Here is a 26,368-nt window from a genome sequence, read left to right on the forward strand (position 1 = left end):
AATATAAAATGAGGCAATTATTCATGTACTACAATTAAACCGCAGCCCATCTCCAGATATTCAGACCATTTAATCTCCAAATAGCAGGCATTTAACACCTCATCTGTGACCTGGGGGTTGACAGAACCACCTAGGACTCAGGACGGATAGCAGGAAAAGAGGTAACACTTAGGTAACACCTTCAGCTTGTCAAATTGTATCACTGTTCAGAAAAGGGAAACACACACTTGTAGCCATGAAGTTTGAAAGGCATCCTGGACTACCTCTGCTGTGGAAGAAGAGGCTTGCCAGGGTTTTCAGAACCCGAATTTGTGCTGTGGCTCTGTGCTGTGATTCTAGAGGGTTCTATAGTCCTAGCATCCCAGGGCCTGAGGCTTACTAGACATTTCTCTTCCCTTTGGCTGGTGTCTATGTTATGTGTTTCTTTGGACTGACATTTGGCTTTCTCGAGCTGCTTGGTTCAGCATGCCATGTTGCATTTCACTTTGTACATAGACAACAGTGTTCCATGTAATAGTTTTGTGTGTGAGGGAAGTTTTAGTGAAGGTACTTTTGATTCCTAGAGTCCTTGATTTCCTTTGAAGCAATCATGCCACTCCAAAATGGCATAATTTCAAAATAAATATTAATATGCAAAGTCTTCATCATGCTCAGGGCCCTTTTGGCTGTAGAGTACAGCCTGGATTACTGGTCTACTCTGCAAAAGACTTGTGCTAATGCAGCTGTTAATGTTACGGGATTTCTCTAACTCATCAGTTCTCATGAAGTAAAAAATGTGTATACTTCACTCCATTTAGGTAAACACGGATCTCTAGCCTCCACCAAAACACAACGTAAAAACTAAGAAAGTCCTGGGAGTGAAAAGAAGGTCATTTTGCATATTACTCAAATTATATTCACCCATCTCTCCTCCCGCTTTTAACAGAATTTGTTTATGTATTTTTTTCTTTATGGAGAGGATTTGGGCTGAATATGGAAATTTTCCCATTACCATTCAGCTTCAGAATGTTGTTTCCCCCAAGTTTCTCATGATAAAAAGACTCAGATTCAGAGCCGAACTGCTGGCAGCTGAATTTCATTAAGACTTTGATGGGAAACTTCAGTTGGAATTACAAACATCTGTGGTTAAACTTCCCTTTAGTAAACCATTTCCCAGAATTTAACTTTACCACACCAAGAGCAAAAAAGAAAAACAGTTGAAAAAAGAATGCTGCTCTTTTGCAAATATGAGTAGGTATTTAAATATTCTTCTATATGGTCACTATACATCAATAGACTAGGTTTACTTATTTTAGAAATTTGGAAATGCTAAGGTTTGGACTCAAAGCATATACTAGCAATCTGGTTTTAATGGCTTTTAACCAATCAAAGTTCTCAAAATTATGTCTGGCCATCATTATATTTATGTGGTTACTATGAGCCAGAAAAAACTCGAAAGTAGGGGAGTGTTTTTGGCATTTTAATTCAAGAAACTGTGACAAGTCAGATTTAGTAATTTAATTATGAGAGGAAAAAAGGTATTATCCTTGTCATATCAAAGCTGTTTTTTTTTTTTTTTTTTGAGATAGAGTCTCACTCTGTCGCCCAGGCTGGAGTGCAATGGCACGATCTCCACTCACTGCAACCTCCGCCTCCTGAGTTCAAGGAATTCTCTGCTTCAGCCTCCCAAGTAGCTGGGATTACAGGCACCTGCCACCATGTCCAGCTAATTTTTTTGTATTTTTAGTAGAGGCGGGGGTCTCACCCTTTTGGCCAGGCTGGTCTTGAACTCCTGACTTTGTGATCCACCCGTCTTGGCCTCCCAAAGTGTTGGGATTACAGGCGTGAGCCACCGTGCCCAGCTGCTGTTGGCTTTTTTCTTTAGCTTTTCTAGGGATTTAGCATTCATTTCTCTTAACTGCTCAGATCCTCCTGTTGCTGGGGAAAGGCTGTTTAAAGAACCATAAAAGACACAATGACTATAAAAACTAAATGACAGCCTTCTTCTCCAATGGTGGATAATCAGCAAATTTTAAGCAAAAGTTAAAAGTACTCGAATTTATGGAATAAGTAAAGAGTTTGATAACAAAATACTTTTAACAAGATAGTGTAAAGCTTTACCTGAAGATAGGCAGAGGCAGAGAGTGGAAAAATGAGGGAAAGGAAGGAGGGACAGACTGAGAGAAATGAGGGCTAACTTTGTGTTGGGCAGCTTACATATATTATTTCATTTAAATTTCACAAGAATTTTGCAAGGCAGGTGTATTTCTATTTATTTTACAATCAAAGGAACTGAGTATCTAAAAGATGGCCCAATTTGCCCAAAGTCAAACAGCTAGAAAGTTGTGGAGCTGGATTCACAGCGCATCTGTCTGGTTGTAAGCCCATATTCTTCCTGTAACGAAAGGTGAACTTCAAAATATTGTAAAGCAGAGGCTGCAAATAAATGATCTTTGGGCTGAATCTGGCCCTCAGATGTACTCAGCCTACAGGGCATTAAAAAAAATTTGAGTCAGCAATTTCACTTATGAATCCAAATTCTGTCTTCTTTTGAAAAAGACACAACAAAACAAAACAAAACCAGAAGACCTGGCAATGCTGAGAGGTGGCTGCCACTCTGGAAGAGGGATTCTTCCATTTCCTGTTATTGAGGCCCACCACTCACAGGATGCGTTTCTTTACCGAGCTAGATTCACTCAATTCTTTTTTACCTGGCCCCTATGAGACTCCAAGTCTTAAAACTTTCTCTGTACCATATGATCCAGCAATTCCACTTCTAGGTATACACCCCCAAAAAACAGAAAGCAAGAACTCAAACAGAGGCTTGTACAGCAATATTCATAGCAGCATTACTCACAGTAGCCAAAAGGTAGAAACGACCCAAATGTCCATCAACAAAATGAATGGATAAAACATAGTGTACATATAAACAGAGTATTATTCAGTTTTAAAAAGGAGTGCAATTCTGACACATGCTACAACATGGGTGAGCCTCAAAGACATTATGCCAAATGAAATAAGCCAGGCACAAAAGGATAAGTACTGCATGATTATGTATATGGAGTATTTAGAGTAGTTAAATTCATAGAGACAAAGTAGAATTGTTGTTGCCAGGGGCTGGAGGAAGGAGTTAATCGGAAGTTATCGTTTAATGGGTTTCAGTTTGGGAAAATGAAAAAGTTCTGGAGATTGATGGTGATGGTTTTATAACAACGTGAATATAGTCAATGCCGCTGAACTGTGCCCTTAAAAATAGTTCAAATGGCCAGGTGCAGTGGCTCATGCCTGTAATCCCAGCACTTTGGGAGGCCGAGGCAGGCAGATCACAAGGTCAGGAGATTGAGTTCACCTGGCTAACACGGTGAAACCCCGTCTCTACTAAAAATACAAAAAATTAGCCAGGCATGGTGGCACACGCCTGTAGTCCCAGCTACTCGGGAGGCTGAGGCAGGAGAATTGCTTGAACCCGGGAGGCAGAGCTTGCAGCGAGCCAAGATAGCACCAATGTACTCCAGCCTGGGTGACAGAGGGAGACTCTGTCTCAAAAAAAAAAAAAAAAAAAGTTCAAATGGCAAAGTTTCTGTTATTTTTATTTTATCATGTTAAAAGAAAAGACTTCCTCTGGTTAAATCAGAGAACTCTGGAACACTAGGGAATGGAATTCTTTATTTTTTAGCAATGTTATAATAAATTCCATAACATAGACCAGGTATTCCATAGGTAATACTGTTATGAATTTCCTACTTATTAATCTAAATCAACAGCTTTTAAGATAGACTGTAGCATCACGTGGAGGACACACCCTAGAATATCATTATAAAGAGAAAATAGGATAAGAAGACTCTATAGTTGAAAAAAAAAGTGCTCTATCAGGGAGACTCCCTGGTATACAGAAAGCAGAGAAAGGAATATGAAAATTTGGTTAAGGTAATTACCACTCTTAAATGTCAATGAACTCATCTTTAAAATGGGTATAATTTTCACTATTTAGTATTAAGACAATTCATGGAGGTTGATGGGACATAGTAGAAGTCAACAAGTATTAGTGTTTTTCTTTCTTACGTGAGTAGTTTTAAAAAGTAGTTATTAGACTAGATGGAGAAGGGAAGTTATCTCAACTTTTTGTAACTTATGCTACTCATCTAACAAGCACTGCAAAAATGGTCTTTAAATTGCATTTTATATTTCTTCATTTAAAGAAATTCCCAGCAGGGTGTGGTGGCTCACGCCTGTAATCCCAGCACTTTGGGAGGCCGAGGCGGGTGGATCACAAGGTCAGGTGATAGACAGTATCTTGGCCAACATTGTGAAACCCTGTCTCTACTAAAATACGAAAAATTAGTTGGGCGTGGTGGCATGTGCCTGTAATCCCAGCTACTTAGGAGGCTGAGGCAGGGGAATCGCTTTAACCCAGGAGGCAGGGGTTGCAGTGAGCTGAGATCAAGCCACTGCACTCCAGCCAGGCTATAGAGCAAGACTCTGTTTCAAAAAAAAAAAAAAAAAAAAAGGAATTTCCAAAACTTTGACTAGAAGTATTCCTATATATATTTCTATTTACCTAATCACCTCTTCCTAGCTACTTTTGCACAGTTGAACTGCTTTTATAAACTCCTTCCTAGCTGTGCCACTTACAAGCAGGGGCCTGGGCAAATGCTCTGTGCCTCGGTTTCTATGTGTATCAAATGAGATAATAACGACACCAGTCACATTGATTTGTCATGAAAGTTACTGGAAATTACTCATGGGAAGTGTTTACATCAGTATCGGCATGTGGTAAGTACTCAACGAGTATCAGCTATGAGCCATACTATTATTGCTATTACCACCACTGCTATATTCCAGTTCTTCTAAAATAAGGTTTTTGAAGCCAATTTTGGTGTTTGGCAAGTAAGTTTTGTGCCCTACTGGTCTAGCACAGGAATAATACTTTTTTCACATTACCTCCATGGCACTTACCTTGTAGCCACTCTTATAGAATGTTAGTACATTGTTCTGTATATAATGGCCACTTATTTTTTTTCTCTCTTCAATTGCTCACCCCTGAGGGCAAAGATGAGACTATACCTTCTTTCTATTACTCCTTGTGCCTATTTTATTGCTCTTTCGAGGTAAGGCTCCAAACCAGCTTGTTGGGTGAATAAATGAATGAAATAATGACTGCATGTAAGGGGTTCAGATTACCTAACTGAATTGTTGGAACAGCAATGTAGAGCGATAACCCAGGCTAGCAACTGGAGGTCTTAGTGTGATCTCATGGGACCTTTTTCAAAGCAAGTGACCAAGATAAGAAAAAAGAAAGCAGATGGTTAAAGAGATCTAAAACGTTTTTATTAAACATTCTGCAATCTTTTAATGGCAGGACCCTAACAATGTGCTGGGACATGGGGTCACGTACCAACAAGGAAAAGAGTCAAGAGGAAAAGTCCCTCAGAGTTAGTCTGCTTTATAGAGTTTCTTTTTAGCAAGTCAGTTTTTCCGGTGTAGGGTATGTTCATGGGCACTGATCTTCTTGGAGTGAAGTTAACACAACAATAATGACAACAATAGCAAAACTGAGGTTTCTAGGAGAGAAATTCCTCTTTTCCCCTCTGAGGGGCAACTCATTGACAACTCAGTGTTGTCAATTGTATCCCTTATTCTCTCATTTATCTGTGAAAGCCAGTAATAGCACCATCACCTCCTCCACCACCTTCCACCTTGCCCTGTCAGCAGAGTCCTTGCCTTCTCAATTTCTCAGTCTCTGTGTGGCTTCTTTCCAGCCACACAGTGTAACCTCCAACCTCATGTTCTTGACCTTGTTTAGTTCCTACTTCTTTTTGATGGACAGGAATCTCACTCTTCCTAAGGACATTCTGTTACTGGCTTCTTGTGGGGGTGTTCCCATCTTCATTCCTACCCCCACACCAGTTCTTTTCCATATCTACCATATCTATATTGGTCAAGAAGACTTTGGCCTAGTTTTTCTTGCTATAGTGTGTGTGGTGGAATGAATAGACTTTCTTTTCCTTAATGTGAAATATTAGAAAACTGATTATCATTATTGAAACTGCCCAGTCTTCCCTTTTGAGAATCACCTGTTGAGAATCACTGTTCTCACCATAAACTCAGCAATAATGGACTCAGTAGATTAAGTGTCAAGAAGCAAAGGTCGGAAAATCCTCCCCACAACTAGTACGGAGTTACCCACAGGTGCTCTTCTTTTCAAATACTTTGCATCTGGGGGGAAGCTTTGGCTTGTTTTACAAGGAAAAGAGGAGACTTCCTTTTTGGTCAGCCAACAATCTCTATCCTTTTATTCCGTGCATATTTCATGTATTTGTTCCCCAGCTCACATGGAGCAATACAGCATGCCAGAGTTTGTGTCTTGGGCCAAGTACTCAGGGATGGAGAGTCCATAAGCTGGGCTGTTGAGGAGCTTAGGAGAACCTCACGAAGGCCTTCAGCCAAGCCCCTCCCACTGCTCCATGCTTGCCTTAATATTTTTCTTCCTTCCCTCTGAAGAATTGCAGAATAACCATTCATATAAATCCAAGTAAAGAGAATGTATTTTTAGAGTATCTTCCCATCCACACATTGAACCTCTCCCACGAATAATGTGTCCGTGTTCTCTTTCTCTCTCCATATATACACAAATACAATCTCCTGAGCCAACCCAGTAAAGTGTTTGTACCATGTTATTAAGTCTCCGGAATGTATTTGGTTTAAGGTCTGGTTACTGCTATAAAGAGCATGGGAAACCTGATGGTAGGGCGTTGGGATCGCCATGGGACCGCAGGCTAACTGGAGGCATTATGTGAAACTATGCAGTGGGAACATAATTACCTCAATCTCACCCTTTCTACACCATATACTTTGACCTTCTTGGAATGACTAATATCTTCTTTCTGTTTTTCAAAACTGAAGGCCTCCACTGGCATTCTGAACCTATTAGACTCTGACATTATTACAAATTTAATTCACTACGTGACTTTTTTTTCCAGTTGGAAGAATATCGATAAACAGATATAATAACATTAAGTAAAAGAAAACCATAAACATAAGGTTCTAAGGAATATTCTCAAATAAGGGTTTCTTTTAATCTGATCATCATCCACATTTTTTATAGTAACAATTATAACAACTCTTGGCATATATAGAGCATTTATACTATGTCAAGCACTATGCTAAACACTCTATTTTATCTAATTTCATTACAATAACAGTATGAGGTATGAAGTAGGCATCAGTAAATTCTGTCAGTATCAGTTTATCTGCAGTCTGGGGATCTGTAACTTGACCAAGGTCAAAGAGCTTGAAATTTCAACTTGGGACCATCAGACTGAAAACCTACAATCTGAAACACTTTGCTGTGCTGCCTTCGTATTATTTCACCAAACATACGAGCACATAAGAAATTTCCTAGGGTCTCAACATTAATTTTAAGGTTCTCTAAAACTCAAAAAATTACTTTCCTAATTTTTTTGTGGGATGAGAGTTACAAAAAACAGTTGTATATGGCTTGTCTCTTTAGACCTAACAGATACAAATACAGGATGCCTGGATAAATTTGAATTTCAGATGAACAATGAAAACAAATTTTAGTATAAATATGTCCTCTGCAGTATTTGGGATGTGATCAAAATTCATTCATTATTTATCTGAAATACACATTTGAGTGTCCTGCAATTTATCTGCCAATTTTACTCTTAAGTAAAATTAAGCATTTCATTCAGGGACTTTACTTTATGTGCTCAAAGCAACAGGTGGAGATAATGCTTCCCTGGGGTTAATTCCAAGCCTGTAGAGAAGTAAAGCCTTCCCATTGCATGAAGTCCCTCCTGGTCTGGCTTCTCCCCAAGTTTCTGGGTATGAAGTTGACCAGAAGCCATGCTCCCTCTTTTTCATGGAGGCTACATTTTATACCACAGGGAGAGGTTGGCATATTCTGACCCTGTCCACTCTCTTTTTTGGGGCAATGTGGGTAGGGCTTACTCTGAAGAAGGACCATGTTCATGCACCTTATTTTTAATCATCAATAATTAATAACTATAATTGTACTAACAATTAACAGAATTCATAGCAATAATCCATGCATCAGTGATGTTAGAAATGGTGTCAATCCACATAACTGTTTTAGTTGTACAGTTGCTGTAACCATAGCTATAGAGTGTGGTGTTTGTTTTGCTAGGTCAATTGCTCCTTCCTTTCCCATGAACTTAGGTGACTTTATTTTCCTCCCTCTTAGCATCTCCCATGCAAAGGACATGCTATTGTCTGTTTCAGTTCAGGGGTTCTTAAATCACTTGTTCTGGATTCATTCTCCTTTACCAGATCTCTACATTCTGGTTTTGTTTCCAACTTAAAAGCTATTGTAAGGTATTCAAACAGCAGCTCTTTGAATCAACATATTATCGATAGCATATCCTGAGGCTTGATTTTAATGGAAACAATCTTGTTTCTGGAATACAATGGCTCGTTTCCATTTAAGATACCCTCTCAGCAGTTGCCTAACAGCTCCTCTCATGACCAGCCACTCTCACTCACCCCCTCACCTTCCCTGCTGCAGAAGACTTCTTGTCTAATATGAGACAAAAAGGTCCTGCAGTAGTGTTCCCACTGTCCTAACAGCACAGAGGAGCAGGAAGCCAGTGACAGGGCACACACGTTAAGTGCCGTGGCTTGACAAAATGACTACTGGGACACGCAAGTGGCAGAAGTCACCGATGTGCTGCTGCAGTCCCCGGTGAGAGTCTAGCGGATGAACTCAGAGCACCAACACATGCACTCTCACCCCTTTGAGCAGACACATTCCGAAGGCTCAACTTTCAACTCTCAATATCCAAATGCAACTTACAAGGAAAACTCTTTATTTCAAGTTTCCGAACTGACCTAGCCCAGGTGAAACTCTCAAGGCACTGGGGAGAGGAAAGAGGCGGAGAGAGAGAGAAGGACGAGTGTGGCACAGCCCGCGGGGGCGCAGGTGCCCCAGCAGGGTGGCAATGGCAGGGACACTGTACCTCGGCCGCAGGCGGCAGGCGTCCCAGAGCCACGCGGGGCTCGCTCGTCTCAGGCGGGTCTTGCCTGCCAACCGCTGAGCTCCCTTCAATGTCAAAAGGAAAAGCGTTGTCGTCCCCGGACGCGGCGCGGGAGCAGGCAGCGCTCCAGAGGAGCCACAGAGGCAGGACCGAGCGCCAGGCTGAGCTCAAAGCCATCTCTCCGCTGACATCCAGTAGTGCTCTTCCAGGGCTCGGGCGCTGTGGGTCTCCGTAGGTCTCCCGCGTGGTGCGGCGGTGCCTCGCTTATTTTCCCTCCTCTCCGTGTGCAGTATCCCGAGGTGGCAGCGCAACTAGCAGCTTAGGAAATAAAGGGAAAGTGCGAGAGTAAGGGAGAGTTCCAGCCTCTCTCTCCCTCTCTCTCTCTCCCCTTCTTCCCCTCTCTCTCCCTCTCCCTCTTTCACTTTTTCTCCTTCCCCCAGAGGTTCTGGCTCAAGAACCTACAGATGGACGGAGCTTACAGTCCGGCATCAAAAGGCAGACGGATTGGGGTGAGCCCCGCCAGCGCTAGGCCACCTCCTCTCCCTGGCCGTTCGGGACTGGGGACTGCGCTGTCCTGGCTTCCTTCTCACATTCATTCTCACCACTCCCTTTTTACCTTCTACTCCCAGGCCCTCCCACTCTAAGCTGGCTTTTCAGACACTGAGGTCCGCCTTTCCCTGCGGCCTTCCCTCCCCTCTCAGTTTGGAGCCCCTCCAAGGGCTCCAGAAGAATATTCAGCTTTTGTGACCGCTTCCTCACCACTCTTATTTATGTAGTCAAGGTACCGGATGTTTTATCTATATTTACATAGATATTTTATGTGGCCCCCGCTAGTTTGCAGGAAAGTGGGTGGAAAAGGGATTCCAGGGCAGGAACCAAAGGTAGATGATCTCTGAAGGCAGAGGGTCAGGGTGCCCACTTTCTTGAGCAAGGTTTCTCGGGTTTTTTCTGGGGGATAGACTGTTGCACTCTTTGTGCTAATATCTTCTCTTCAGATTCATTGGCCACCCCTCTTCCTCCCTCCAGTCCTCACCCAGAGGGCTTGGGAGAAGAATATCTTCCACTGCAGCGCTGGAAAATGACTTCATTACCCAAATGCATGAACTTTTATTTACAAAGACCATCTTGTTTTCATCCTAAAGAGGTGCTTTGTAAGGGGCCCGGAACAAGGCTTGCAGTGTATGAGCCTGTCAAGTATACTGCCCACAGCCCCGGCCTCTTCCTCTTGGCCTGTAATCTCATGCCTACTACATCTGTCTGAATCATGTAACCTTTCCAAGACTTCAGGGTGAAGTTGGGCTACGGCTATGTCAGGGGTGCCCCTGTGGATGGGATAGTGTCTGCAACAGCTGATAGGTACCTTTGTTTACATTGGCTTCATAACGAGCTCTAAACATTTCCACAAGATCCAACCATGGTTTAAAAATGGTCAGATGAGACAACCATAAAATGACACCCAGGTAAGCTTCCAGGTGAAATAAAGCATTTTTATATAACCTAATCATAAAATAAATAAATAAAGCCTTTCCATAAAACCTAATCATTAGCTCCATTTCATAGAACAAAAGTCATTTTATCTAAGCGTAAGCAAAACCATTTATTTTGCACCTAACATGTGCCAGATACTTGGCATATGCTATTTGTAAACCTCACAGCATTCCTGCAAAGTAGTACCATTATTTTCCTTTTACAGAAGAAGAAAGTGAGGTTCAGAGAGACTAGGACATTTGCCCAAGGTCGCACAGGTGGTGGAAAGCAGAGATGGGGTTTGGATCCGGGCCTCACTGATTCCAAAGCTCTCTTTTACATCTGTGTACATGACACTGCAACTTCAAAATAAAGAGTATGAATTCAGAGGTGAAAGAAATGGTCACTTTTATTTTTTGAGTGCCTCCCATGTGCAAAAAAAATCACATAAATTGTCTCATTTAGGGCTGGGCGTGGTGGCTCATGCCTGTAATCCCAGCACTTTGGGAGGCCAAGGTGGGTGGATCATGAGGTCAGGAGTTCGATACCAGCCTGGCCAATATGGTGAAACCCCGTCTCTACTAAAAATACAAAATTTAGCCAGGCATGGTGGGAGGCGCCTGTAGTCCCAGCTACTCGGGAGGCTGAGGCAGGAGAATTGCTTGAACCCGGGAGGTGGAGGTTGCAGTGAGCCGAGATTTTACCACTGACTCCAGCCTGGGCGACAGAGAAAGACTCCAGCTCAAAAAAAAAAAAAAAAAAAAAAAAAATAGTCTCATTTAATTTCATCTTTATGATAATCTCATGAAGTAGGGATTGTCATACACATTTGGCCATGGGTAAGTGGTAAAATTACTACTATAGCCCAGGTAAATCTGATGGTAAGAACTTTGATTTTAAATGATAAAATGGTATGATACAAAAGAACCAAAGCCAAAGGAAGCAAAAATAATTCCTATAGGTTTTAAAGTGATATTTTGATTTTAAAATATTAAAATAGTATTGCAAGGGACTATTAAGCTAAATTATGATACTCTTCTTTTATATAGACTTGTTAACCTACTAAATTAAGTGGGAGAAGTTAAAAACATGTTTGGTTTAGTTGAGAGACTGATATTGGGAAAAAAGATAGCCAGACTCTGAGACAAAACAGATTATGCTCAGTTATACTGACCCACTCTCCCTTTAAAAGAACATTAAATAATAATAATATTAATTATATATGATGTATATTAAATATTCTGACTTCAGATACAGATCTCTTCAGCTCAGCAAAACTCATATATTTATTTTCTGAAGGATTTCATCTTGTTCTTTACTAGCTGCCAATTAATCACACACTTTTAATTTAATCTGGGCCCTCTTCTGTCTGCCTGCCCAGTGCTGGTAGGAGTGTATTCGTCCAAGACCTACGGACTTCTTATTTTTGGTTAAATATGTGCTCCCAGCTCTTCCTCTTCATCTTCTTTCTGTGGGTACTATTATTGTTTTTGAGACAAAATGGCATAATATGCAGGGGGATGGGTTTTGTATAACATAAAACAGAGTTCAAATCCTGGGTCTGCATGTAGTACTTTTGGGAGCTTGGCATGTAACTTAGTCCCTCTGAAAGTTTCCTTCCCTGTAAAATGGGCATAATGATGCCTTTTTGTCATAGGTGTTTCAACTAGAGCAATTCCATCTTGAATAGGGGCTGGGTAAAATAGGACTTAGACCTACTGGGCTGCGTTTGGAGGAGGTTAGGCATTCTAACTCACTGGATGAGACAGGAGATCAGCATAAGATACAGGTCACAAAGACCTTGCTGATAAAACAGCATGCGGTAAAGAAGGCAGTCAAATCCCACCAAAACCAAGGTGGTGACCTTGGTCGGACTCACTGCTCATTATACGCGAATTACATTGCGCTAACATGCTAAAATGCACTCCCACCAGCACCATGACAGCTTATAAATGCCATGGGAACATTAGGGAGTTACCCTATATGGTCTAAAAAAGGGAGGAACCCTTAGGTTCCCAGAAATTGCCGACTCCTTTCCCAGGAAACTCATGAATAATCCACACCCTGTTTAGCATATAATCAAGAAATAACCGTAAAGATAGGCAATCAGCAGCCCTTGAGGTTGCTCTGCCTGTGGAGTAGCCATTCTTTTATTCCTTTACTTTCTGAATAAACTTGGCTTTACTTAACTCTATGGACTCGCCTGGAATTTTTTGTTGCGTGAGATCCAAGAACCTTCTCTTGGGGTCTGGATTGAAACCTCTTTCTGGTAACATTTTCACTGAATTATTATGGGTAGTAAATGAAAGAATATAAATAAACATTAACACAGACTAGCACGTAGTCAGAGCTCAATAAGTACTATTTAATTATACAATAAGCCCTCATTTAACATTATCTATATGTTCTTGGAAACTGCAACTTTAAGCAAAACAACATATAATGAAGCCAATTTTACCTTAGGCTAATTGACATAATTAAGATTTATTTAAATTCCTATGACATAGTTCTGGTCACAAAAACATCACTAAACTTCTAAAGAAAGACCAAAATGCTTCTAATGGTAAATATGAAAATAAATGTGAGCTATACATACATTTCAGAAAGATTAATAAAAACAAGTGAGAGAATTATTTACCCAATGTTTGGTGAATCAGTGAGTGACAGCAGTCATAGTGGTGGTGGGTTAAAGCAAGGAATAAATGTTTTAAAGCAAAAATTATAAGCACCTCCTACCACCATGCAATTCAAAAAAACCCAACAACAAATACGATGGGCTCGCTGAACGCTTCCATGCAGCATCATTTATTGTCATATGCATGTATGATTATTGTAGACTTCATGAATTTTTATTTGATAACAATTTTTGTTCATTATTCAATCATTTTCCAACCTGCTTTTTCCAACTCAGAGTGTTGGGTGGCTGGAGCCCATACTGGCAGCTCAGAGTTCAAGCTGGGGACCTTGGACAGAAGGCCATTCCATTGCCGGGCACGCTCACACACACACAGCCACACTCACTAAGACTGGAACCATGCAGACATACCAAGGAATGAGGATATCTTTGAGATGTGGGAGGAAACTGAAGTACCTGGAGAAAACTCACGTGAGAACTTGCAAATTCCACACAGACAGTGGCTCCAGCCAGGAATTGATTTTTTTTTTTTCTCACCAATATTATGACAAAGCAACATTGAAAGAAACAATGTTATTCTGGGACCTGCCTTACTATATTTTCAAATCTTAAAGAAGAACAAAATGACTATTGTAAAAGAGGAAAGGCAACCATTTTATTTATCCTGGTGTAGGTAACCTCCCATGTTTGAGAATAGCCATTCACATTTCTGGCTGCTACTGGGCCCTTCCTTGCATTAACCAGGAATGAGGCAGTCATGGGCCACAGAGTCATAGGTCAAGCAGATGAGGAGAGAGCACGGCTGACTAATTTACAGCAAGTTAAAAGGCAGCAGAAACCTCTGGTGAGTTACCTCCTCACCAAAGGGCCACTCCCTGACCACCAAACACCTGAGTGTAGGAGGATTTTATTCCTGCCACAAGGACAACTGGGAAGCATTTCTAGTGCGGCTGCTTTCTTATCACAGCTCTCCCTTTCTCTCCCTCCTGGGATTGGGGCTTGGTGTTCACCCAGTCTTTTCATGGGTGTCATCGTTTTTGGGACACCTATCTACCCCGTGATGACAGGGGTGCAGCTCCATCATCCACAATGCATAGAAGACAGCACGGACATTCAGAGACGCTCACAGTGCCTACAAGGACACTAAGCCAGTTAGTACAAAACGAGGGCCCCCACACCATCCAACTCCCAGACCAATACTTTCCCAACTAGGCCGAGCTATTTTTGGTTCTGGCAGCAGCAGATCTGATGGTTTTGAGGTTTTATCAAAAGAAGCTTCTGGAATTCCCTTTTGAGGGCCCTAGTGTGGTAATCAGCAGATAAATATCAGGGCTGCCTACCCCTTCAGAGCTTGGCTGTTAGACCTGTCCTCAGCATCTAAAACCCTAAGGAGGGTGTTATTAACACATCCCATGTGCCTTTCTGTAAATAGAAAGTCACGTCAGATGCTATTTTGAACTTGTAAGTGCTAATCTTGACATAACTAGACAGAGGATTGTTGTGGGGACTGTGTACTAGTGACAATAATTTTGTGATGAGATGAGTCAGAGAAGCAAGTATGAACTATTCCCCACCATGAGGTCTCTAACTGTCACTCAAGTAGCAGGACCAGAAAGTGTAAGATGGCGTCTGTTTTTTTCTGCTAATCCTGCTGTCCTCTCAGACCAAGATTCCCTTCTATGAACGACTCTGGTGGACGTTCAGTCTCTGTGAGGAGGAGCAGCAGCGAGAGTGCTAGGAGGTGAATAGGGTTTAAAAGTTGTTCTTCCTGGCCGGGCATGGTGGCTCACGCCTGTAATCTCAGCACTCTGGGAGACCTAGGCAGGCAGATCACCTGAGGTCGGGAGTTCGAGACCAGCCTGACAAACATGGAGAAACCCCATCTCTACTAAAAATACGAAATTAGCCAGGTGAGGTGGTGCATGCCTGTAATCCCAGCTACTCGGAAGGCTGAGGCAGGAGAATCGCTGGAACCCAAGAGGCGGAGGTTGCCGTGAGCCGAGATCGAGCCATTGCGCTCCAGCCTGGGCAAAAAGAGTGAGATTCCATTTCAAAACAAAAAACAAAAAACTTGTTGTTTCTTCTGTTAGTTTTCTCAGGCTTTTGCCCAGGACATGAATAGTATGTGCTATCTATGCTTCCTCTGCAGTCATAGACTCATTTGGCTTTTAGTATATGCTATCAGCATTCTTCATCATTCATTCTTTCATCCATCCATCTATTCATATATTATTTATTTAATCATCATTTGTTAAGTAGCTCAGTACACCAGGTTTAGATGCTGAGGATAAAATGCTAAAAACATTATTCTGTCAAGTGTTTTAAAAAAATATTTATTTATTTATTTGTTTGTTTTGAGACAGAGTCTCACTCTTGCCCAGGCTGGAGTGCAGTGGTGCAATCTAGGCTCACTGCAACCTCCACCTCCCAGGCTCAAGAGATTCTCCTGCCTCAGTTTCCTGAGTAGCTGGGATTACAGGCGCATGCCACCACGCCCGGCTAAATTTTGCATTTTTTAGTAGAAACAGGGTTTCACCATGTTGACCAGAGGCTGGGCTCGAACTCCTAACCTCAGGTGATCCTCCTGCCTTGGCCTCCCAAAGTGCTGGGATTATAGGCGTGAGCCACCACGCCCAGCTGACTGTCAAGGAGTTTTTTAAGAGTCTGGTTGGACTCTGTAAGGAATGCAATGATTAACAGGAGTTCAAAGAGAAAGTGCAGAAATGCTTCTGATAAAATATATCGAACAAGCCTTTTACCCAGATGCACTTCAAATAGGAAGTGCAGAAAGGCTTCTGATAAAATATATCAAACAAGCCTTTTACCCAGGGGAAGTCAGGGAGGCTTGAGAAGAAGAGAGCAACCGGGCTGAGTCTGAACTGATGGTAGAAGGGGAAGGATGGTGCTCCAGAAGTGAAGTGCAGATGCAGAAGGACAGACAAGTCTGGGCGCGGTGGCTCATGCCTGTAATTCCAGTATTTTGGAGGGCTCAGGCGGCGGATCACCTGAGCCCAGAAGTTTGAGACCAGCCTAGGCAACATGGTGAGACCCCATATCCACAAAAACAAAAAACAAAAAAAAACAAAAAACAAAAACCCCAAATATTAGCCAGGCATGGTGCTATGTGCCTGTAGTCCCAGCTACACGAGAGACTGAGGTGGGAGGATCGCCTGAACCTGGGAAGTCAAGGCCGCTGTGAGATTGCACCACTGTACTACAGCCTGGGTGACAGAGTGAGACCTTGTCTTAAAAAACTAAAATAAAATAAACCAGAGGAACAGACACATCAGGGAACATGATGCCATGGGAGGGTGAGAAAGCCATATGATTTCTAGATGCTCTCTGAGCCCCCCACACCGTTCACAGGGTACCGTCCCTGCTGTCAGGCCCACAGAGCCTGCAGGAAAAGAAAGAACTTCCCCAGCCTCCTACTGCTCTCTCAGCACTGCCCACCAATCCAGGCCCAGTAAGTAACAGAGGATCCTTCCCCATTGCAAATCTGAACACTGGGAGCTGTTAGTCCTAGTATTTACACCCTGAACAAAAACCCAATAAAACTGATGGGAGAAAGAGCAACTTTTAAAAGGCCTCCATGCCTCTCCTAGCACCCTTGCTGTGCTGTTGCACCTCAAACAGCCTGAACTTCCACCAAAGTCACTCATAAAAGAGAATCTCCATCTGAGAGGAGAATCAGCAGAAAAAGAGACACTGTCCCTCTTAAACGTTTCATTCCCATGGGTACCAGTTAGGGTACAGGGTGGGGGAGAGCTGGTGCTTGCATCTCTGACTGGTCTTACCATAAAATTGTCTTCACTGTTTTGTAGGTGAATAAATTTAAGTGTAGGAATGACATGATCATATTTGCATTAACTTTATTTTTTTTGTTTTGAGACAGAGTCTTGCTCTGTTGCCTGGCGCAATCTCAGCTCACTGTAGCCTCTGCCTCCTAGGTTCTAGTGATTCTCCTGCCTCAGCCTCCCAAGTAGCTGGGATTACGGGCACACGCCACCATGCCCAGCTAATTTTCTAATATATGTAATTTTTAATTTTACTATAATTACTTTATCTGGTACATTTAAAATTTTATACAAAAATTAGCTGGGCGTGGTGGCATGCACCTGTAGTCCCAGCTACTCAGCGAGGCTGAGGCAGGAGAATTGCTTGAACCTGGGAGGTGGAGGCTGCAGTGAGCCAAGATCATGCCACTGCACTCCAGCCTGAGCGACAGAGCGAGACTCCGTCTCAAAAAAAAAAAAAAAAAAAAAGAAAGAAAAAAAGGAAAAGAAATTACCTGTATCACAAAAGGTGGAAATAATAGTTACCAGAAATCATACTATTCTGGGGCAATAACTTACAACACTGAAAACGCTTTGGTGTAAATACCTTCAGACTTTTGTGACATCTATATTAATGTGACCCATCTATTTTTATATTTTATATATTTTATTATATATTGTATATATGTTTTGTACATATTCATTTTGTCTATTCCATCTATTTTTTTTTGCAAAAATGAATCCAACCGTACATAATATATTTCAACTTTTTCTCCATGTCAGTGTAACTCCAGTATGTTACCATGAATAGCTTGCAGTGTTCAGATTTGAATTTTGGGAAGACCTCCTGGTGTGGATGGGGCCTGGAATTGAGGACAGTGCTAAGAGACCAGTTAGGAGGATGGGAAAGCCCTTGCTTCTCATGTAAGCTCTGTTAACCCCAAGGGCAGGGACTATACTCATGAACTGGGGACTCAGGAAGCATTTGGGGATGATAGTAGCAATGATTGGGTTGGCCTGATGGAGAGTGAAACAAACAGATGAGAGCATGGTCCTAACAAGGATTATTGACCAGCCTCTGCTGTGGCCATTCCTTTAGGTCTAATAGGATAATTACTTCATCAGCAATAAAGGAAAGTGATAGATGCTCCCGGTAATGTTTTCAATAGAGAACAGCAGGTGTCAACATCAATTAGCTCAGTTGATGAGATCAATATAACATAGGAGCTCCTGGGACCTGTTAATGAAATGATATAATTAAGAAGAATGGAACAACTTTCAAAAAAGGAGGCCTAAGAAACTGACTTTTGTGTCCGTACATCCACCCCCACTCCCAGTACCACAAAGGAACTGTCCGTTAAGAACAGGATTGCTGTCAGCATGGTGGGAAGATACACAGAAGGAAGTGTTAAAATCTGTTCTAACCTGCTCTGTGTGAGCAGCTGCAGAAACTAGTCTGTGAGATTTTAACTCAAAAGCTCTATAATGGAAAACGCATGCTGGACATGCTCACTTTAGGATATCAACTAACTTCAGAAGAAACTTTGGAAGTAGGGAGGGCATAACCATAATAGTGCTTCAAATTTTCACAGTGCCTTAAGATTTGAAATTGATATATAGTTCTTTCTTCTTCTACAAGTGAGACTGATCTGGCTTTAAATGCCAAGCGTAGACTCAGACTTTTAGGAGAAAGATTCCCATATCACAGTCCACCACATCCCTTATTCCTTGAGTATTTAATAATCGAAATAAGATGCTAAATTTACCATCCATTGATTCAACATCAATTCACCATCCATTCACCATCCATTCATTCAACAAATATTTTTCAAATGTCTACTTTGCAACCTGCATTTTTCTAGGCTCCATAGCAAAGAAGAAATCAGACAAAAATTCCTGCCTTCATGGAGTTTACATCCAACTGAAGCAAGGTAGAAGACAGCTAAAGAATAAACAATCAGACAAGATAAATGTATAGTAGGTCACATGGTAAATACTTTGGAGAAAAATAGAGCAGAGCGGGGGTGGGGGTGGTAGAGCATGTAAGCTGAGAAAAGTGGGATGAAAGTATTTTAAATTGGGTCATCAGGGCCAGGTGCAGCAGCTCACACCTTTGTTCCCAGCAATTTGGGAGGCCAAGGTGGGTGGATCACTTGAGGTCAGGAGTTCGAGACCAGCTTGGCCAACATGGCGAAAACTGGTCTCTACTAAAAATACAAAAATTAGCCAGGCATGGTGGCACACACCTATAATCCCAGCTACTCAGGAGGCTGAGACACAAGAATCTCTTGAACCTGGGAGGTGGAGGTTGCAGTAAGCTGAGATGGCACCATTGAACTACAGCCTGGGTGACAGAGCAAGACCCGGTCAAAAAAAAAAAAAAAAAATTGGGTCATAAGGGAGGCCTCACTGACAAGACAATATTTGAGCAGAATCTGGGATATGAGGGGCAATCCAGGCAGCTATTAATGTAGAAGAGCAGGGCAGAGAGAAGAAACAGGAACTGAGTAATAGAAAGGAAGAAGGTGTTTCTCTTATTGAGGAAGAGCCTGGAATGAAGTGATGGAAGTAAAGCATAGCTGGAGATAAAGTCAGAAATGTAGGGGCTGTGGGGAGGATGATTACGTAGGACCTTTGGGATCATTATGTACAAAGACTTTGGCTTCTTCCCTGAGTGAGTGGGGAAGAATTTGGAGGGTCTTGTGCAGAGAAGTGACATGATCTGACTTATTCTTTCTGTGATGTGGGAAGTAGATTGTAGGGAAAGAGGTAAGGAAAGAGGCAGGGAGGCTATTTAAAGGCTATTGCAATAATACAGTTGAGCCATGATGATGACTTGGGTTAGGATGTTGGCATTATGTATGAAAAGAACTTAAATTCTTGATTTATTGTGAATGTTAAATCAATGGGATTTGCTGGATATGGGGAATGAGAGTAAGAAAGAAATCCAGGCTGCTGTACATGTTTTGTCCTGAGCAGGCTGGAATGACGAATTTGCTATTAAGAGAATGTGAAGGACTATGGGAAGAGCAGGTCAGGGTAATGGAAACACGAAAAGTTTAGTTTTGAACAAGACTTTTTTGAGGCTGTGTGCGGTGGCTTATGCCTGTAATCCCAGCACTTTGGGAGGCCAAGGTGGGGGGATCATGAGGTCAGGAGTTCGAGACCAGCCTGGCCAACATAGCGAAACCGCGTCTCTACTAAAAATACAAAAAAATTAGCCGGGTATGGTGGTATGCGCCTGTAGTCCCAGCTACTCAGGAGGCTGAGGCAGGAGAATCACTTGAACCCAGGAGGCAGAGGCTGCAGTGAGCTGAGACTGTGCCATTGCACTCCAGCCTGAGTGACAGAGTGAGACTCCATCTCAAAAAAAAAAAAAAGGCTTCTTTTTGAAATCCAACTCAGATCATATTCTTACTAAGAATTCCTTATTGTATTCCTTACTTAAAGATACTTACTTTTAAACATTATATATCCATACTTATTTTAAACATTATATATCCATAATATGTAAGGCATACTTTTTTTTTCTGGAATCTATTACGTGCAAGGAACTGTAGATAAAACTATAGGACATCCTTACAGTCTAGTAAGAAAGATTTGTAGCATGAACTCCATTACCTACAATTCAAATCACCTAGTGCTCAAGATGGGCAAAAGTCCATTGCCTTTGGGAGAAATAGCAGGAAGGGATCACTTTGAACTCCATGAGAAGAGAAGGGATTAAAGATTTGAACTGGGGCCAGGTGCAGTGAGTGGCTCATGCCTGTAATCCCAACACTTTGGGAGGCTGAGGCGGGCAGATGGCTTGAGCTCAGGAGTTGAAGACTAGCCTGGGCAACATAGTGAAACTCTGTCTCTACAAAAAACACAAAAGTTAGCTGGATGTGGTGGCTAATTTTTAATTAGCCTGTGGTCCCAGCTACTCAAGAGGCTGAGGTGGGAGGATTACTTGAGCCCAGGAGGTCAAGACTACAGTAAGCCGAGATCATACCACCGTACTCCAGCCTGGGAGACAGAGGAGACCCTGTTAAAAAAAAAAAAAAAATGAGCAGGATCTCTATGTATAGGAATTAGATGTGGGAAGATGGGTGTGGAAGGTGCACGAGGAAAGGAATTTCTGGCAAATGGAACAGCATAGGCTCAGGTGTAGGAATGGAAAAACACATTCATGTTCAGGCAAAGGCAAGTTGATAGATGGCTGAGCACTGCACAAAGCTGGTTTGGGTGAATAATGGGAGGTAATATAGAATAGATAGGTATGGCCTGATTATTTTATAGTTTGCTGCTAGAAGAAAGAGAGAAGATCACCAGAGAGTTAAGAAGGGTTCATCGGATAACCATGTGGAGGTTGCACTGCAGTGGAGAGAGACTGGAGGCTGGTCCAGCTGGGAGATTGCTGCAGTAATAATGTAGGCCTCAAGCGGGGACAAAGAATAACGTTTATGAACTGTCACTGTCCACGAACACAATGTCCCATCCCTGAGTTAATCCAGGTGTAATGCAGACAACTAATTTTGTAAAACTACTATTTCCTTGAAACCGACATGAATTTTAGCTTGAATGGAATCAGCCAATGTAAGGATATGCCAGGAAAGAAGGCAATGCTTGATACGGGTGTTTCCCAACCGACACACACTGTGTGGCGTCTGCTAAGCCACAGGCTGGCTCCTCTGCCAGGGGAAGGTTTTGCCTGACAGCAATTCCTACGAGATAGCTTCTTCCTTTTTTTTTTTTTTTGAGGGGGCAGGAAGTAGGAGGGGGCAGCACGGCGGAAGCCCTTGTGAGTGCAGGGGTCTTCTGGAAAGAGAAGTTCCCATTCTTTGGAGAGAGCTTCCAAAGGTGGACAGCTTTTTTTTCTCTTTTATGTGGAAGAGAGACTTTGTTGCCCTTGGAGTTGTTGACAGTCCGAGGGGAAGCCAGGTTTAGCAGAAACTGACTCCATAGAAGGCAGAGCTGAAGGAGAAGAGAAAATGGGTCCCAGAAGGTGATATTTAGCTGTGGAATCTGAACTTTCCAATTTCACAAGCCCAAAAATACCCTTTATTGCCAAGTTGAGTTAGATTTTCTGTTAGAACAAAAAGGTTTCTAACTGATACAAGAACAGTAGGGATTTGAGAAACATATGATTTTGGAAGAGACTGTGATGAGTGAATCAGTGAGAAATAGGAGGTGGTTTGTTGAACAGAAATGTCTTTTAGAGGAAGTCCTCAGGAAAGCATAACTAATATAGAGAATATCTTGATTTTCCACAATTCATCAATCTGTAGACATTTATTAAAAGAGAAGTTAGATGTTAAAAACTCAGCCTATGGATTCAGACTGTGAACCTGTGTATTGTTGTTTGTTTTTATAGCCTTCAATTCTCCAACTTATCAGCTCTGTGAACTTGAGAAATTATTTCATTCTCAAAACCTCAGCTGCTGCATCTGTAAAAAGGGAACTGTATCTATCTCCTAGAGTTTTTGTGAGTGTAAAATAAGGTTGTGTATGAAAATTGCCCAGAATAATGCCTGGCACATAGAGAATGCTTAATAAACTTTAGCTGCTATTATTATTGCTACTACTACTAATATTAACAGTTGGATGTCTAATTTGTTCTGGAGAAAACTAGAAGACAGACAGGTAGTTTGATAACTATAAAATTAATAGAATTTTCTGTTACCTGTAGCATAATGTATAAGTATTCTTGTTTTCTTTCAGTTGTTTTAATATTCAGAAGCTATAACAACAATTATAGACGCATTATTATCAACGTGGTATGTAATATTTGTTAAGGTTTCTCAGAGGCTGCTAACCAGGCTTCCACAGGGTTACAGTCTCATTAGGGGCCGAAGACAACATCTAGCCCTTGGCTACAGGTCCTATCTTAATTCTTAGCACCATCCAGGTAATTCATGGCTTCAGCTACTCTGTCCTTAATTACTTGGCTCCTTCAGTCCATAGTGATTTTAGTATGAGTTCTCCGTCCTTAACGGACTCAGTTCTGTATTTGAATTTCATTTGTAGACTCAGAAGTAGTAAAACTCCCTAGGAATAAGTGCCTAAAAATGAATAGGCTTTTCTCGGAGACTGGACCATAATTTGGAGGACAGTTTTCTCTCTGGCATTGTCAGGCACTCAGATTCAGACTCTATAATTACTAAAGGTTTTTTGAATTATGGCATTTTACATTGGTCTTAATTTTTCATCATTTTGAGTATGCAGACTACTATCACGACATTGTCTCAAATAATTCTCCCGGCACCTCTGTGAGGTAAGCATAATTATCCAACTTGAAGCTAAGAAACAGAGTCATGGGTGAGCAGTGGAAAATGACCCAGTGACTGATCTTCAGGTTCCCAGGCTGATGCGATTTCTTCCCATTCCTCCTGGCTCCTGGAGTTGTCAACCTTTGACATTTTAAACTTTACAACCCAACTTAAGTAACAGCTGAGCAGCAAAAATACAAAGACAGCAGCATTCAAAATTTCTGTCCCTCAGATTTTGAGGAAGAATTCAAGTATTATCATTCTTAAATTAATAATTATTAGAAAACAAGAACACCAATGACAAGAAGTCGATTGTGGGCTAGAGGGAGAGAAGGATCATATGATTGGAAGGAGGCACATTTCATCTTTAAATAACTGAATAAAAGTGAAGGCTTGTTTTCTCTGTCTTTATTAACTAGAATGTCGGAGCACAGAGAATTTAAAAATTGGGCTTGCCATGGCTCAGGCTTGTAGGGAAGAGATCTTCCCGGTGAATACGATTATGTATCAAAGACCTTGAAATGAGCATTTCCTCCAGCCAGCTACTAAAAATGGGCCTGTGGCATTTCTGTGCTTAATTCAGCTGGATAGCCTTTGGGAAAGGGCTGGTGCAATTTTTAATCTGGTGTTAAGATGAGTGATGAAGAACAGTTCCATCAAGGGCATGGGACAGAGCACACAGAGGAGAAAAAGTTCTGGACTGGGGCCTGGAAGCCTGGTATTCTCATCTCAGGGCTGCCTCTTGTGAGCCACAGTCTTGAGCTAGTTTCTTAAGCTCTCTGGCTTTCACTTTCCCCACTGTATGAAAATGAAAAGTGAGACAAGATGAGCCTGGGGTCCCATTCAGCTTCGAAGCTCTGATGTTCTAAAAGCACCTATCCCCAGACACTGACTGTTCTGACCATGGCCAAGAGCAGATGGATGGTTTAGAAAGCAACACATAGAGGACTATTCCATGGCGCTACCTGCTGAAATCATTAAACCCAGGGTCTGGTAATTTGTGCCCAAAGCTATATTTTAGGTGCCGAAAAAAGCCTGTGGACAGTTCATGTAACAAATTAAATGCAACGAAAGGAAGAGAAATATGAGTTATTACTTTAAACTCTGCCAGATTCATAACTGTAGGCCAGAAAAGAGATAATGCTGCTTGAGACCACAAAAGGAAAAGAATTAGGAAATACGTCTCCTGTCCCTGATTCACCCCTCTGTGATATCGCCCTCCACTGGCATTGTGGTGTGTGCTTCCTAGAACAATAGGCCATCAAATCATGTAGTGCCACAGATGGAAAAAGACCAGACAAACTACACAGGACACTGAAACAGGAACTTGTGACTCTGCCAGCAGAACAGGGTAGTTTCTCTCAGCCATTAGTTCACCTGCAGGGTCATTAAAAAAAAAAACATTTATTGAGTAACAAGTGTTTCAATGAAGTTGAATTTTATTCTCTTTATTTAGCCTCTATTGTTCTTAGCTGTGAATAATGTTATTCTTGCTGTTTGCAAAGACCCTAAATGTATTAGGTTGGTGCAAAAGTAATTGCTGTTTTTACCATTGAAAGTAACGGCAAAAGCTGCAGTTACGTTTGCACCAACCTAATATAATTACAAATGGTAAAAAGCAAAAGGGAGAACTATGACAAAATGTACGTGAACTCCACAAATCCAAGGCCCAGTGTAAACACAAGCCTGGCTGAACCGTGTAGGACAGGGAGCACCTGCTTTTTGCAGGATGCTGAGGAACATGGAAGATTAGTATGTATGTAATTTTAGCTATAGATTCCTTGCTTATTCATTGATTTTACATAATCTATGACATAGACTAAGTAGAACACAATCTTTCCTGGAAAATTTTCTTATTTAACCCTATGAAATAGCTATGAAACCCAGATCATTAAGCAGTTTTGAGTAACATCTATGTCCAAAGTAGAACACAGGCAAACCCAGCCCTTCTGGTCTACGTGTGACACAGTCATGAGGACAAACCCACAACAAGAAAAGAAATTTAAAAATAAACAAAAAACCACAAGCCAGGAGCATTAAAACACAAAGCAATCACACAGAGATCAGAGGAACATTGTCTGTGCCTTCCGTCTCCCCACTCCCAGCCCTTTTAATAACTTAAACAGTTGCCTCTGATCCTTCCTTGGATGGTGGACAATACCAAAAGCTGAGATCCACCCTCCACCCTGGCAATTCCATTACTGCATCATGGCTGGACATCTGAAAGAGTCTGGGAATAGCCAGCTGGTTTTAGGCAGAAGGCCCAATATCAACAGTGTGTCTGATGGGCAGCTGGAATAAGGTTGGTGAGTGGCTGAGCCTCTATTCCATAAACAACTGGCAGGATGTTTTAGCCTTTATCAGCCACTGCCTTAATGAAGGCCTGAGCTGCTAATAAAACCTACTCAAAATGGTAGGTCAAAGTCTACCCCCAGGATCCTGGGAATTAGCAGACATTTTGATTTCATGTTTAAATAAGCCAATGGGTACTGCTGTTACAATTGAGGCAACACTTCTATCCACTTACCTAATCATAACATTAGCAAAGCTATGATGCTTTGGATGAAAGTGGGGCAAGCCAGTGGCCTATCGTTTGAGTCAATCAGTCACTCCAACAGCCACTCTGTTGGTCATCAGTGTAACAACCAACCTCTCAGTTTGCTGCCATTTTCCTAAGCTTGGCATTTTTCTCATTAGCTGACAAGTTTCAGCTTCTCACTCTGTCATTTATTATTATGAAACACTTTTCACCTCCCAGGACTCACCACCAGGCCCTCTCACCATCTTATCTACTCCCCACTCCCTTTTCCTGCTTCTGCTTTCATTCATAGGTTTTCTGGCATTGCCACAGAATGCTATGGAATAATATGGACTTAATGCCACTATTCTTTGGTTTTAACCTTATCAGCATCCTCACAAATGCCTGGCAATCCATCTGTTCATCTGTTTTGAATTTTTTTTGCATATTTTTAGAAGCTGTTGTACTGGACTGGCACTGTCACTCACAAATTGTGTTGTTTGGCAAGTCCTTTAACATCTTCTTCTGTAAAGTGGGTGGTTGGACTGAAAGGTCTTCAAAGTCTCCCAGGATGTAAAACAGAGGTCATGTTCTGAACCTTCTCAGTCTTCCTCAGATGTCAGTCCTTCATCACTACCCTTATTCTCACGGACCACCCTGGCTTCTGCTTTATTGAGGCACAGGCTTTGGTTCCCTAGTTTTGACTCCTTTCTATAACTTCTCTGTCA

The 26,368-nt window shown here is 41.8% G+C and overlaps 1 protein-coding gene and 1 long non-coding RNA gene across 7 annotated transcripts in view; one reads left to right on the plus strand and one right to left on the minus strand.

Moving 5' to 3' along the window:
- LAMA4 (laminin subunit alpha 4) overlaps positions 1–26,368 on the minus strand; it is a 189,690-nt gene that overhangs the window by 135,749 nt on the left and 27,573 nt on the right. For 2 of the 6 annotated variants that reach the window (XM_055391545.2, XM_019029464.4), the window contains exons 1-2: positions 9,473–9,702; positions 8,976–9,311 (exon numbers count right to left, since the gene is read on the minus strand). In XM_055391545.2, coding sequence (XP_055247520.1) covers positions 8,976–9,170 — 195 coding nt within the window. In that variant the 5' untranslated portion in view covers positions 9,171–9,311; positions 9,473–9,702. Of the gene's footprint in view, positions 1–8,975; positions 9,312–9,455; positions 9,734–26,368 lie in introns of those variants that run through there. The other 4 variants (XM_063707805.1, XM_031011882.3, XM_055391544.2 and 1 more) reach the window with 3 other exon arrangements.
- LOC134758768 (uncharacterized) overlaps positions 1–26,368 on the plus strand; it is a 70,119-nt gene that overhangs the window by 8,395 nt on the left and 35,356 nt on the right. The window lies entirely within an intron of this gene.

The sequence above is a fragment of the Gorilla gorilla genome, chromosome 5 (assembly GCF_029281585.2).
Source record: "Gorilla gorilla gorilla isolate KB3781 chromosome 5, NHGRI_mGorGor1-v2.1_pri, whole genome shotgun sequence".
Lineage (NCBI taxonomy): Eukaryota > Metazoa > Chordata > Mammalia > Primates > Hominidae > Gorilla > Gorilla gorilla.